The 14185-nt window shown below is 39.9% G+C and overlaps 2 protein-coding genes across 2 annotated transcripts in view; one reads left to right on the top strand and one right to left on the bottom strand.

Annotated features, from left to right (window-relative positions):
• The first annotated feature begins 717 nt into the window (after positions 1-717).
• The window catches only part of RAD51C (RAD51 paralog C), a 31741-nt gene continuing 18273 nt past the window's right edge, over positions 718-14185 (top strand). The window contains exons 1-4 of the mRNA XM_010861628.1: positions 718-915; positions 4390-4648; positions 5618-5784; positions 7945-8078. Coding sequence (XP_010859930.1) covers positions 798-915; positions 4390-4648; positions 5618-5784; positions 7945-8078 — 678 coding nt within the window. The 5' untranslated portion in view covers positions 718-797. The remainder of the gene's footprint in view (positions 916-4389; positions 4649-5617; positions 5785-7944; positions 8079-14185) is intronic.
• LOC105004095 (putative teratocarcinoma-derived growth factor 3) lies at positions 2040-4348 on the bottom strand. The gene has a single exon (XM_010861627.1). The coding sequence runs from the start codon at positions 3939-3941 to the stop codon at positions 3396-3398; it is 546 nt and encodes a 181-aa protein (XP_010859929.1). The 5' UTR covers positions 3942-4348; the 3' UTR covers positions 2040-3395.

The raw sequence follows: 14185 nt of genomic DNA, 5'->3' as shown, positions 1-14185 counted from the left end.
AGTAAGCCGTCCCTTCGAAACCCTGTACCCGAACAGGAGCTCTTGCGTAACCCGACGCCTCCCTCTCGACGACCAGGGGAGCCCATGTCCAGCCCACTCGGGGGACAAGACTCGCTTACTTTTGCAGTTAACTTCTGGGCAGGCTGTGAAGAACTAACGGTCTCAGAAACCACCACGCTCCAGACTTGACTCGCGGGAAGCCGTAGGTGGGCGCGGGGATCGCGCGGCGAGCGTGCCCCGCGGCTGTGGGGGGCTGGCCCACAATCCCTCGCGAGGGCGAGGGCGAGGGCGGGAAAGGTGAGGGGCCTAGCAACGGGGGACAGCCGCAAGAAGAGCCAAAACTATTCGACTGTTCCAGACCCCAAACCGGTAACACGCGTGTGTGTGTGTGTGTGTGTGTGAAATTCCCATTCGGAGAGATCATTCCTGCTAACAACGCTGAGGCCTCCACCCAGAGGGTCAGGGCAGAGGTGAAGAAATGTGGTAAGACCAACTGAGCCTGGGCTTTTTGCATCCTGCGGGCTCCATCCATCTTTTTTTTTTTTTTTTTTTACTGTCAGGATATACGCTTGATGTGCAAACTTTAAATGAGAGTTGAAAGAATCACGGAAGAAGCGGGACAAGTGAGTCAAAATGTATTCGAGTTCCTCAGAGCCCCAGAGCCCGAGGCCTCGTGCAGCCAGGCCGCGGACGCCTCCCCTTCCGTCTTCCGTCTGACGTCACAGGGCGCGGCCAACGCGGGTGTCCGGGCTCGGCTAGCTCTGGGAGCGCGCGAGTGCGCGCGGAGGTGGTTTGAAATGCAGCGGGATTTAGTGAGTTTGCCGCTGTCCCCGGCCGTGCGAGTGAAGCTGGCGTCTGCAGGTTTCCAGACTGCTGAGGAACTCCTAGAGGTGAAACCCTCCGAGCTCAGCAAAGGTAACGACTCCTGACGACAAGCTGAGGCACGCTGGCCGCCGTCGGTGTCGCCTCCATCTCTGTTCGGTCTTCAGGCTTAAGCACTATCTCGGTCAGAGTCTTCTGCCGCGTTTACACCACGAAACAGCGCCTCGATTTCGCTTAAGAATACTTTGAATGGTTAGAACTGTGGTCTTGGAAATATTCACCAGTTGCTTTGTCTACCAGTGCCTGCTGAAAGTTCCGAGGAATCTCTCATTTACCCATTTAAAAGAAATAACGTGGGTTATTATATCCAATATGTTTGGAAAGGAACTGATGCTAGGGGAAGCTAAGTAACTTTTCATTATGAGCGGGCTAGGAAGTTGTGCAGCCAGGATTGGAATTCAAACGGCTGTCTGTTTTCACTGTTCCAAAATCCAAGGGGCAGGGATTCAATTTAAGGAATGCACGATTCGTGGTAGGATGAGATAAATTAAGAGAAAGGGAGTAGAATCACCAGAACCTGGAGAAAGCAGTAGAAAAAAGACACCACTTTTCTTCATGTAATTCACTGAGAAAAAACCCAAACCTCATATTACGGAACCCTGTAGATTATAAATTGGTGGGAACCACTACCCCGTGAGGTAAACAGAAGCGAAACTGCTGTCACTCTGCTCTCGCTGTGCACCTTACACTACGGTATGCGCAGAACTGTTACTGAGATGGAACAGTCATTTACCCTTATCAATGGAAAATAAGGTTTCAACTCTCCACTCTAAAACAAATGTTATAGATCCAGTATTACTGTTTGTCTTAAATATTACACCGAAGACTGTATCCCTCAACCTTTGATGGGCTCATTTTCTCTCAACAGGTTGGTTTTACCTGAGCAAATCTAAATGATAGTAATAGCTAACAATTACTGAGCATTTTGGATGGCTTCCGCAGTCTACCAAGGTTTTATGTGTACTTCATTCCCATTTTATAGAAGAAAAGTGTGAGGCATAAAAAAGTAACTTGCCTATGCATAGTGACTACATCATGATGCAGTCAGGATGAACAGATCTAAGAAATCCAGAGTGAAGGCTCTTAGATTGTATAGAATATTCACTTCTTTAGCACCATTATTGTCTTTTTTTTTTTTTTTTTTGGTCACAGGGCATGTGAGATCTTAGTTTCTGGATCAGGAATTGAACCCTGTCCCTCTGCAGTGAGAGCGCAGAGTCCTAACCGCTCCAGAATGGCCACCATTTTTGTCTTTTGTTAGTATCAGATTGATAGTTCATAGCCTTACCCAGTTAAGCACTGATACATCACACTCATAAGTGATACCATCCTCACAATTATTTCTTCTATAAGCAGCTTGTTTTGTACTTTGCATTTTCAGGCCGTGTTGTCAGGAATGAAGTTGTGTAGTTGAGGAAGCATAAGTATTATTGTTTGAACTATTTGTGCATCAGATAATTTTCCTTACTAAACAGTTTGCAGTGATCCATGAATTTTTCATGAAAAATTTTCACTGTGAATAATACACACACATGCACTTCTTAAATATGCATCTTGTTTTAGGCAAAAAGGCAATTTTCATTATTTTCTAAAAAATAATTTGTATACCTTATGAGAACAAGTTTTTTTTTTTTTCAATGTACTTCCCACTTTTACTGGACAGAACAGATACATATTTTTTAAATTGACTTTACAATATATGGTTTTACCACTGGCTTACAACTAAACATACTGTGAACATTTTCTTTTACCACCACTGAAATAATTGCATAGTATAGAGAAATCATAATGTATTAAGCAATCTTTATATATTGGGGGAATTTAGATAGTTTTTTTAAAGGAGACTATTATTTTTACAAATCCTTCAGAAAACAGGTGGCCTTGTCTCATATAGCTTCCTATAGATGATAGAAACTTGCCCTTCAACCTAGCCTTTTAACTTCTCTGTAGCCACCGGATCAACCAAGACATGCATTTTATTTTCTCAAATCTCTCCCATTTGCTCCCACTTTTCTACCTACTCACCCAGGATACACACACACCTCCATTACTCTAGCACCCTGTCTCTCACCATGGGTATCTGCCCCCTCCCTTCTCCTCTGCTCCCCTTACAGGTCCTTCTTTTCCAAGATACTATCTTAACTGATGTCAATCAATTCCATTCAAAGCTTTATGCTCAGTTCCACATTAAGAGTAACCTTTAATAATCTGAATATAGAATTCAACTGTTTAAAGGAAATTATTCATAAGCCCTTGGTAGTTACATGTATCAGAAACACAGGAGTTGGGCACAAGATATGGCTTACTCTTTTTTTTTTTTTAATTAGTGTTTTGGAGAGGGCAGGGCAGAGGAAAGTAATTGGTGCTTCAAGGAAATCTTTTTAGGGACCACAGGGAAATCTATTCACTATTTCAAGGCAACTAACAAATTATCATCTTTCAGTTGGGACATTAGAGAGACAGCCTTTACAGATCATGAAATCTGCATGACAAATGTTGAAAACAAATGTGGGTTAATAATAACTTTGTATAGCAAGGCAGATGCCAGGTAGCATAAGAGCACACGCAGACAGTGTTAATTCTGAAGTCCTGGAAGCTGTGAGGTGCTCATCCATCACATGGCCGTCACAACCAGGTAGGAATGACTGAGGAAAGCAGCGAAGCTGGCCATGCCACCATTTACACATGGAACACTTCCTGGGCAGCCAGGTGTCATGGGGCACAGACCCACAGTTCTCTTTGCAAGAGTCATGCTCACAGTTGCGTCCATAGAAAGAGGGAGGGCAGGCACAAAAGGACCCTAGCATGCAGGTGCCCCCATTCAGACAGCAGGTTCTGTTCAGCTTCTTACTCTCTTGGATTCCCATGGATGCTACAAACTGGGAAGGCTGGTGACGAATTGCAGGCTCCTCTTGGGACCAAAGGCCATCGTCTCTGAAGGCCAGCTCTCCCTGTGACGGACGGGCAAGTTCAAGGTCTCCCAATCCAGCGACTAATCCCAGTTCAAGTGCTCTGGAAAAGGCCATGATCAAAATCACACTGTAAGAGAAGCGCTCCATCTTCCTCTGGTCTGTGGCCCCTTCAGGGAGATTTGCCTTCCTCAGTCGCAAGCCCCGGGGTTCAAGAACAAGTTTATCATGGCTTCATAAGACCCAAAGAAATAGCAGAAGACCAAAGAGATAGTAAAAGGACCAAAAGGGAAAAAAAGTACATTTTTATTTCTACCTTTGAGATACTCTTGTAGGTACTCAGAAATGCTTAAGGGGTTTAGGTTTCTGAATTCTGTTTCTGGGGTAATAGATAAATCTTTTAAGTATGCAAAGACTAAGAAAACAAAGATAAATGCCTTTATTAACTTGAAAAATAGTTAATCGAATGTTAAATTTTTATGTTTCTCTACTCTTGGCATCACTCTTGTTACTTAAAAATTAAAATTAATAAAGACAATGGTGTATCAGACTGTTTTAAATCTCTAAAATCAAGTGTTTTTGTTTCTGTTTCTTTCAGAAGTTGGAATATCTAAAGAGGAAGCCTTAGAAACTCTGCAAATTATAAGAAGAGAATGTCTTACAAATAAAACAAGTTATTCTGTTATAGCTGAGTCAGGCAGGAAGTGTACAGCCCTGGAACTTCTTGAACAGGAGCATACCCAGAACTTCATAATTACCTTCTGTTCAGCACTGGATAATATTCTTGGGGGTGGAATACCCTTAACCAAAACAACAGAAATTTGTGGTGTACCAGGTGTTGGAAAAACACAACTATGGTAAAATGTTCTCCCCTTAAGGGTGGGCTTACTAACGTTTTATGAAAGTAGCAGAGTATTGTGTGGCGGGTATACTGTTAGGAGACCAGAAAAGGCATGTATGTGCTCATTTTTTTTTTTATGGTAAGTTCTGTTTTAAAAAGATTATTTTAGTTTTGGCCTTGCTGAATCTTCACTGCTGCTCGGACTTTTCTCTAGTGTGGCAAGCAGGGGCTCCTGTCTAGTGGCAGTGCGTGGGCTTCTCATCGCAGTAGCTTCTCTTATTGAGGAGCACAGGTTCTGGGTGTGAGGGCTTTAGTAGTTGTGGCTCGAGACCTCAGTAGTTGTGCTTCCCGGGCTGTAGAGCACAGACTCAGTAGTGTGCACGGGCTTAGTTGCTCAGCGGCACATGGGATCTTCCCCGACCAGGGATTGAACCTGCGTCTCCTGCATTGGCAGCCGGATTCTTTATCACTGAGCCACCAGGGAAGCCCAGCATATATGTGCTCTTAATTTTGTGTATGTGTGCATCAGACAAACCAGTATGCACCTTACTTCACCCCATCTTGATAAATTGATACAATTATTTTGATATTAAAAAGGGTTTCTTTTGCAAAAGTTTAGTGTGGTCAGTGGGGTAAACAGGCAGTCTTCTACTTTATTACAGAATTAACTCCTGAGAATATATTTGAAAGCCAAATGTTTGAAAGTAGACTTCTTATAATAAAAAGGTCTATACCCAGAAGTCTAAAAAAACCACTAAAGAATCCTTAATTGTGGTTTTATAGGTACACCCCCCCCCAATCCATGCATCAACTAATTGACATATGTTTGGAACTATGGAGAGTCAACCATCTCTGTTGCCTTGCAGAGTATATTTATGCCTATAAAATATTTACTGGTATCTAAAGGTTAGTGATCTGGAGTTTGAACAGCACTGCTTTGTTGATTATGATAATGATTTGGTCATTTCAGTTCTTCTCTTGACAGTATGCAGCTGGCAATAGATGTGCAGATACCAGAATGTTTTGGAGGAGTGGAAGGTGAAGCAGTTTTTATTGATACAGAGGGGAGTTTTATGGTTGATAGAGTGGTAGACCTTGCTACTGCCTGCATTCAGCACCTGCAGCTTATAGCAGGAACACATATGGAAGAAGGTAAGTTAGCCAAGTGCTCTTTTTTCAGGATAATGAAAGTAGTTTGCATTTGTATCCATCTCAAGCCTTAATAGGGCTTCCCTTGTGGCTCAGCTGGTAAAGAATCCACCTGCAATGCGGGAGGCCTAGGTTGGGAAGATCCCCTGGAGAAGGAAAAGACAACCCATTCCAGTATTCTGGCCTGGAGAATTCCATGGACTGTATAGTCTGTAGGGTTGCAAAGAGTTGGTCAGGATTGAGGGGCTTTTACTTTTAAGCCTTAATAAGAGACCACTTAGAACATGAATGGAGAAGGAAATGGCAACCCACTCCAGTACTCTTGCCTGGAAAATTCCATGGACTGAGGAACCTGGTAGGCTGCAGTCCATGGGGTTGCAAAGACTCTGACACGATTGAGTGACTTCACTTTAACTTTCACTTTAGAACATGAAGCTTAATAACTTGACTGTGTACTAGTATTAAACTCATACTTCTCTTACAAATTGAAAATGCTGCACCTGGGGTTGCCTCTTCTTCATCTTATATGGCCCTCACTTTTTACTGCAGGAGCTCTGGGAGAAAACCTGTGTGTATGTCAGTGTATGACTTCAAATCATCATGCTCTGGCCTGCCAGGTGTAAGCTAGTGTTGTTGGACACCTTAATATAAGTAAGGGTTGTCTCAATGTATTCAGTGTATGTTGACTTTTGTACTGGTTTTTCTGAAAACCAAGGGTGACCTTGAAAAATCATGTCTGGAAATGTTTGGAACATTAAGCCAATTGACCTTATATGGCTCTGTGTAGTATGTAATTGACTTTCAACTGTATTAATTGTACTGTTAAAGTGTTGGGAAGATTTTTTGTCCTTATTATGTGGAAATATAGTGTTCTGCTTAAAGATTTTTTTTTTAAGTTTTTTTAAAGGTAATTTGTATTCGAGTTCTTGTCCTTTAGCTCAGTTCAGTTGCTCAGTCGTGTCCGACTCTTTGCGACCCCATGGACTCCAGCACATTAGGCTTCCTTCCCTGTCCATCACCACCTCCCGGAGCTTGCTCAAACTCATGTGCAAGGAGTCGGTGATGCCATCCAACCATCTCATTCTCTGTTGTCCCCTTCTCCACCTGCCTTCAATCTTTCCCAGCATCAGGGTCTTTTCCAATGAGTCAGTTCTTTGTATCAAGCGGCCAAAGTATTGGAGTTTCAGCTTCAGCGTCAGTCCTTCCAATGAATATTCAGGACTGATTTCCTTTAGGATTGACTGGTTTCATCTCCTTGCAGTCCAAGGAATTACTCGTAAAATTACCTGGTTTCTGGTTTGACTGTTTTCTTTTGGTTTATTGTATTTTATTTTTTGGATGTGTGGTCCTTATTATTTTTTCTAGAAATGTTAAAAAACATAATGTTTTTCATAAAATGTTTGTATTCCCTTTAAGTGAATATAATCAGCTAGATATTTTTATTTTCACTGGAGTACTAGGTGTCCTTTTTAACCAGTGACCAATATGTCTACTGAAAGTCCGTCAAGCTGTCCATGTCACAGGTGTAATTTGTAATAGTGTATTAGGATCTTATTTTAAATACTGTGGATGTAGCACTGGAATATAGTTCTTAATGACTGCTATGTGATTAAGTTTTTAACTTTTTGGTTAAAAATTAATTTCTTAAATATATATTTGTAATAGGCAGTGTTCTCTGAAATTTAATTTATTGTTTTTTATTTCAGTGTTAAAACTTAAGTACATTTTAAAATGCAATGATCTTTAGCTAGTTTCTCTCTGAAATATGTACAGAACCAATCTGGTTATTTTTAAAAATCCAATCTAAGGGAATTTTATTTTATATCATTGTGTCTACTTAAATATAAAATTATGCTATGGCTTTTAAGGGAAAAATATGCTTCTTTTGAACATTTTTCCTTTTAACTCTTAATTTGGAGTCTTATGAAAAAAACAAGAAAGAAATTCCATTATGATACTTCTATTCAATGGAAGGCAGTAACAAATACGAAAACATAGATGTTAAAATTCTAGTCTTAATATGTACAGACAATTTCTGGATAGCATAATATGTAAGGAAACAGTGGAAAAGGTGAAAATAAGAGGTCAGGAGTTTTGAAATGATAGTTTGTGAAATGACAGGTAAAACTAATTATTTTAAAATTGTTTTGTTACTTATTTCAGAGCACCCAAAGGCTTTGCAGGATTTCACTCTTGAAAATATTCTTTCCCATATTTATTATTTTCGTTGTCGTGACTACACAGAACTACTGGCACAAGTTTATCTGCTTTCAGACTTCCTTTCAGAACACTCAAAGGTATGGCTCCATCTTCATCAGGCTGTTTTTTATCCCTAATTTGTTGATTACTTTTATCATGAGAGGTGTTAGAGTTTATCAAATGCTTTTTCTGAGTCAATTGAGACTGTCATGTGGGTTTTTTTTCCCCCCATTGCTCTGTCAATCTGGCGTGTTTCATTGATTGATTTTCATATTAAACTACCTTTGTACTCCTAAGGATAAATCTTGCTTGATCGTGGTATATAATCTTTTCAGTATACTAAAGGACTGAGTTTGCTAATATTTTATTGAGAATTTTGTGTCTGTCACCAATCTCTGGTTTTCTTTGCTGGGGATGTCTTTTTGTAGCTTTGGTATAAGTGTAATACTGGATTCATAAAATGATTTAGAAAGTTTCCTTCTCTACTTTTCAGAGTAGTTTGAAAAGGATTGGTATAAATTCTTTAAACATTTTATAGAATTCATTGATGAAGTTATCTGTTCCTGTTCTTTTCTTTATTAAAAGGCTTTTGATTACTGATTCAGTCTCTTTTGGGCTACTCAGGTGACTCATATGGTAAAGAACCTGCCTGCAATGGAGAAGACCCAGGTTTGATTCTTGGGTTGGGAAGATCCCCCAGAGAAGGGAATTCCTGGAGAATTCCATGGACAGAGGAGCCTGGTGGGCTAGACTCCATAGGGTTGTAAAGAGTTGGACGCCACTGAGCAACTATCACTTTCCATTCTCTTTACTTATTGTAAATCTATTCAGATGTTCTGTTTCTTTAGCAGGTTTTAGTAGTTTGTTTCTTTCAGTGAATTTGTCCACTTCATCTAGGTTATCTAATTTTTTGGCATACAGTTGTTCACTGTATTCTCTTTGTTATTTTTATAAGGTTGGTAGTAATGTCCCTATTTTCATTCCTGATTGGAGTGGTTTGCATCTTTTCTGTTTTTCTTAATCATTTTAGTTAAAGGCTTGTCAATTTTGTTGATCTTTTCAAAGAATCAACTTTTTATTTCAGTGATTTTTTCCAGTTGTTTCTCTTTTGTCTGTTTTGATTATTTCCACTTTAATGTGTATTACTTTTTTCTACTTTCTTTGGGGTTAGTTTGCTGTTTTTTTCCTAGTTCTTTAGAGTACAAGTTTAGGATATTGGTTTAGGATGGGGATTTACAGTCACATCAACAATGTAGGAGGATTCTTTTTTCTCTACATCTTCCCCAACATTTATTTTTCCTAGACTTTGATAATGACCATTCTGACCAGTGTGAGCTGATTACCTCATTGAAGCTTTGATATACATTTCTCTAGTAATTGGCATATTTTCATGTGCTTTTTGGCTATCTTTATGTCCTCTTTGGATAAATTTCTACTTATATCTTCTGCCCATTTTTTGATTGGTTTGTTTTTTTTGATATTGAGCTGCATGAGCTGTTAGTATATTTTGAAGATAAATATATTTTGGTCACATCGTTTGCAAATATTTCCTCCCATTCTGTGGGTTGTCTTTTCATTTTGTTTATGGTTTCTTTTGCTATGCAAAAACTTTTAAGTTTAATTAGGTCCCATTTGTTTATTTTTATTTTCATTGCTCTAGGAGGTATAATGATCCAAAAGGCAATACTGCAATTTATGGCAAAGAGTGTTCTGCCTGTACTTTCCTCTGAGGGTTTTATAGCATCTGGTCTTACATTTAGATCTTTAATCCATTTGGAGTTTATTTTTGTGTGTGATGTTAGAGAATGTTCTAATTTCATTCTTTTACATGTAGCTGTCCAGCTTTCCCCAGCACCACTTATTGACAAGACTGTCTTTTCTTCATTGAATACTCTTGCCTCCTCTGTGGTAGATTAATTGGTCGTAGGTGCATGGGTTTATTTCTGAGCTTTCTGTCCTGTTCCATTGATCTATAAGCCTGTCTTTGTGTTAGCACCACACGTTTTTGATTACTGTACCATTATAGTAGAGTCAGAAGTTATGGAGCCTGATTCCTCCAGCTCTGTTTTCCTTAAGATTGCTATGGTTATTTGAGGCCTTTTGTGTTTCCTTACAAATTAAAAATTTTCCCTTCTAGATCTGTGAAAAATGCCCTTGGTAATTTGATAGGAATTGCATTGCATCTATAGATTACCTTGGATAGTATAGTCATTTTGACAATACTGATTCTTCCAGTCTAGGAACATGATATATCTTTCCATCTGTGACATCTTCAGTTTCTTTCATTAACATTTTATAGTTTTTAGAATACACATCTTTTTCCTCCTTAGGTAGGTTTATTATTATATATTTTATTCTTTTGATGAGACAGCAAATAGGATTATTTCCTTAGTTTCTCTTTCTGATCTTTTGTTGTTCAGTTCAGTTCAGTTGCTCAGTTGTGTCTGACTCTTTGCGACCCCATGAATCGCAGCACGCCAGGCCTTCCTGTCCATCATCAACTCCCGGAGTTCACTCAAACTCACGTCCATCGAGTCAGTGATGCCATCCAGCCATCTCATCCTCTGTCATCCCCTTTTCCTCCTGCCCCCAATCCTCCCAGCATCAGAGTCTTTTCCAGTGAGTCAGCTCTTCGCATGAGGTGGCCAAAGTACTGGAGTTTCAGCTTCAGCATCAGTCCTTCCAAAGAAATCCCAGGGCTGATCTCCTTCAGATGGACTGGTTGGATCTCCTTGCAGTCCAAGAGACTCTCAAGAGTCTTCTCCAACACCAGAGTTCGAAAGCATCAGTTCTTCGGCACTCAGCCTTCTTTATAGTTCAACTCTCACATCCATACATGACTACTGGAAAAACCATAGCCTTGACTAGACGGACCTTTGTTGGCAAAGTAACGTCTCTGCTTTTGAATATGCTGTCTAAGTTGGTCATAACTTTTCTTCCAAGGAGTAAGCGTCTTTCAATTTCCTGGCTCCAGTCACCATCTGCAGTGATTTTGGAGCCCAAAAAATAAAGTCAGCCACTGTTTCCACTGTTTACCCATCTATTTGCCATGAAGTGGTGGGACTGGATGCCATGATCTTAGTTTTCTGAATGTTGAGCTTTAAGCCAGCTTTTTCACTCTCCTCTTTCACTTTCATCAAGAGGCTTTTTTAGTTCCTCTTCACTTTCTGCCATAAGGGTGGTATCACCTGCATATCTGAGGTTATTGATATTTCTCCCGGCAATCTTGATACCAGCCTGTGCTTCTTCCAGCTTTTGTTGTTAGTGTATGGAAATGCAGCACATTTCTGTGTATTAATCTCTTATCTTGCAGCTTAACCACATTCATTGATAAGCTCTAGTTACCATTTATTTCTGGTTATAAATTATTTTCTGGGGAATTCCCTGGCAGTTCAGTGGTCAGGGCTCTGCCCTTTCACTGCTAAGAAAGCTAACATTCAGTCCCTGGTTTGGAAGCTAAGATTCTGCAAGCTACAGGGTGAGGCCAAAAAAAAAAAAGAGAAATTCATGTTGGTAACTGTTTAATTTCAGCTGTAGAATGACAGCTTGAATTGAATGACAGTGCTTGGGTTTTTTGACAATGCTTGTTTTATCCTTCCCTCTCAAACTCTGTCATTCATTGAGTTTCCTTTATTCAGTATAATCTCCTTTTTGCAATATCAAGGAAACTCACCAGAGTATATTCAGGAACTTGCTCTCTAAACTTGGAGAAGAAACATCTGTGTAACAGTTACTACTTAGCAGAAGGTCCAGATCTTTGTAATTCGGCCAGTTTCAATAAAATCTGTACTGTGGAGAGGAAAATAGACTTATTTCTATTCTTCCATTATAGATTAGATATGTAGCTGCTCTGATTTGAGCAGAGAGGTCCTTGGATGCCCTTGGTATTAGGGACTCCTTGCAAATACCCTAGAACAAAAACATGTAATTATATAGTATTATCCTTCTTTTGATTTAATGATCACTCCTAGTTATTGAATTCCTTTTCCAAAAGTAGTAGCTTATTTCCTCAATTTTTTTGTGTAGTTCGCAATGTAATAGATGTAGGCACAATAATTTAGAAAAAGTTTTATTGACATATAGTTGATTTGTAATGTGTTAATTTCTGCTGTACTGCAGTGATTCACTTATACATATTCTTCTCATATTCTTTTCCATTATGATTTATCAAAGCGTATTGAATATAGTTCCCTGTGCTATACAGTAAGCCCTTGTTGTTTATCCATCTTACGTATAATGTTGATAGTTTGCATCTGCCAGTCTCAGACTTCCAGACCACCCCCCCCTCATCCTGCTCCCCCTTGGCAACCACTAGTGTGTTCCCTACGGACACATTTTTAAGATCAATCTGATTATGACATTTTTTTCCATCACTTTATTAGAAGTCTGGACAGCAAAACAAATCAAATCTTGATCTGTAGCTTATTTGCTTGCTGGTTTCCATGTAGAAAATACTCCTATCATAGCTGATTTCAAGTATGTCATTGGACATGGAGTAGAGAAGAAACCATGCACATAATTATGTAGTGTTTCCACTATAAAGGTAAAATAGATGTAAGTAACCTTAAGAGCATAGATAATAGTAAAATGTAGTAGGGGTAAGTTTTCAGTATTTATTATCCCTATTTTAATATAATTCATTTACTCATAAATTTGTATAGTTTAATTGTTACAGTTGACTATATTTGATGATGGATTTGTAAAACTCCTAAAAATTTAGCTCTTGGCTCAAGAGCTGTAGCATTTGGCCTCAGCACTATTCCTTCTGTCATTTCCTATTGCTCCTCCTCACTACTTTTCTGACCCTTTAAACATACCAAACCTATTTGTGTCTTAGGGCCTTTGACTTTCTGTTTCATAATATATGTGAGTTGTCTTTCTCTCCTAGAGGTTCTTATCCAGGAGTCAGTTCTTTTTTTTTTTTTAATAATTAATTAATTTTTTTAAACAACTTAGTCTTTTATTTGCCCAAGGCCAGCTGTTGCAGGCACTGAGGCCCTAAGACTTCTAGAACGGATGGGGGTGGGGGGCGCCATCCTGCCTTCTAGGTGCTGCCTGCCCCATCCTGCTTTCTGCAGGAGATGGGAGAGATAAAGTGTACCCTTGCACCATCAAGTATCTCCTCAATTTAGTGTGTTGGTTGCTCAGTCATGTCTGACTCTGCAACCCCATGGACTATAGCCCATCAGGCTTCTCTGTCCAAGGGATTCTCCAGGCAAGAGTACCGGAGTGGGTTGCCATTTCCTTCTCCACCAGGAGTCAGTTCTATTGCCTGCCTTCTTATTGATGTCTCCTCACATCTAGTCTAAGTTTCCCTCTACTCACCACCTACTTATTTGTCATTTCACCTGGTTTGAGTTTCTTTATAGCCCCTATCATTATCATAAAGTATCTTATTCACAACTTCTGAGTTGGTGAACCTGTGGAAATGCTAGGAGAACGGCTCTGGGAGAGATCGTGGAAGCTCTGTGTCCTTTCCCCATACCTTCTCTATGCATCTGTTCCATCTGACTATTCCTGAATTATGTCCTTCATATTTTTTCTAATTGACACGTAGTTGATTTACAATGTTGTGTTAGTTTCTGGTGTAGAGCAAAGTGATTCAGTTATACGTATATATACATACTCTCTGTGATATTCTTTACCATTATGGTTTATTCAGTTCAGTTCAGTCGCTCAGTCATGTACAACTCTTGGCAACCACATGAACTGTACAGCATGCCAGGCCTTCCTGTCCATCACCAGCTCCTGGAGTTTACCCAAACTGATGCCCATTGAGTTGGTGATGCTATCCAACCATCTCATCCTCTATCATCCCTTTCTCCTCCTGCCCTTAATCTTTCCCAACATCAAGGTCTTTTCAAATGAATCAGCTCTTCGCATCAGGTGGCCAAAGTATTGGAGTTTCAGCTTCAACCTCAGTCCTTCCAATGAACACTCAGGACTAATCTCCTTTAGGATGGACTGGTTGGATCTCCTTGCAGTCCAAGAGACTCTCAAGAGTCTTCTCCAACACCAGAGTTCGAAAGCATCAGTTCTTCGGCACTCAGCCTTCTTTATAGTTCAACTCTCACATCCATACATGACTACTGGAAAAACCATAGCCTTGACTAGACGGACCTTTGTTGGCAAAGTAACGTCTCTGCTTTTGAATATGCTGTCTAAGTTGGTCATAACTTTTCTTCCAAGGAGTAAGCGTCTTTCA

This window comes from Bison bison, unplaced genomic scaffold (genome assembly GCF_000754665.1).
Source record: "Bison bison bison isolate TAMUID 2011002044 unplaced genomic scaffold, Bison_UMD1.0 scf7180017864472, whole genome shotgun sequence".
Taxonomy (NCBI): domain Eukaryota; kingdom Metazoa; phylum Chordata; class Mammalia; order Artiodactyla; family Bovidae; genus Bison; species Bison bison.
This window is presented reverse-complemented; position numbering and strand designations above follow the sequence as displayed.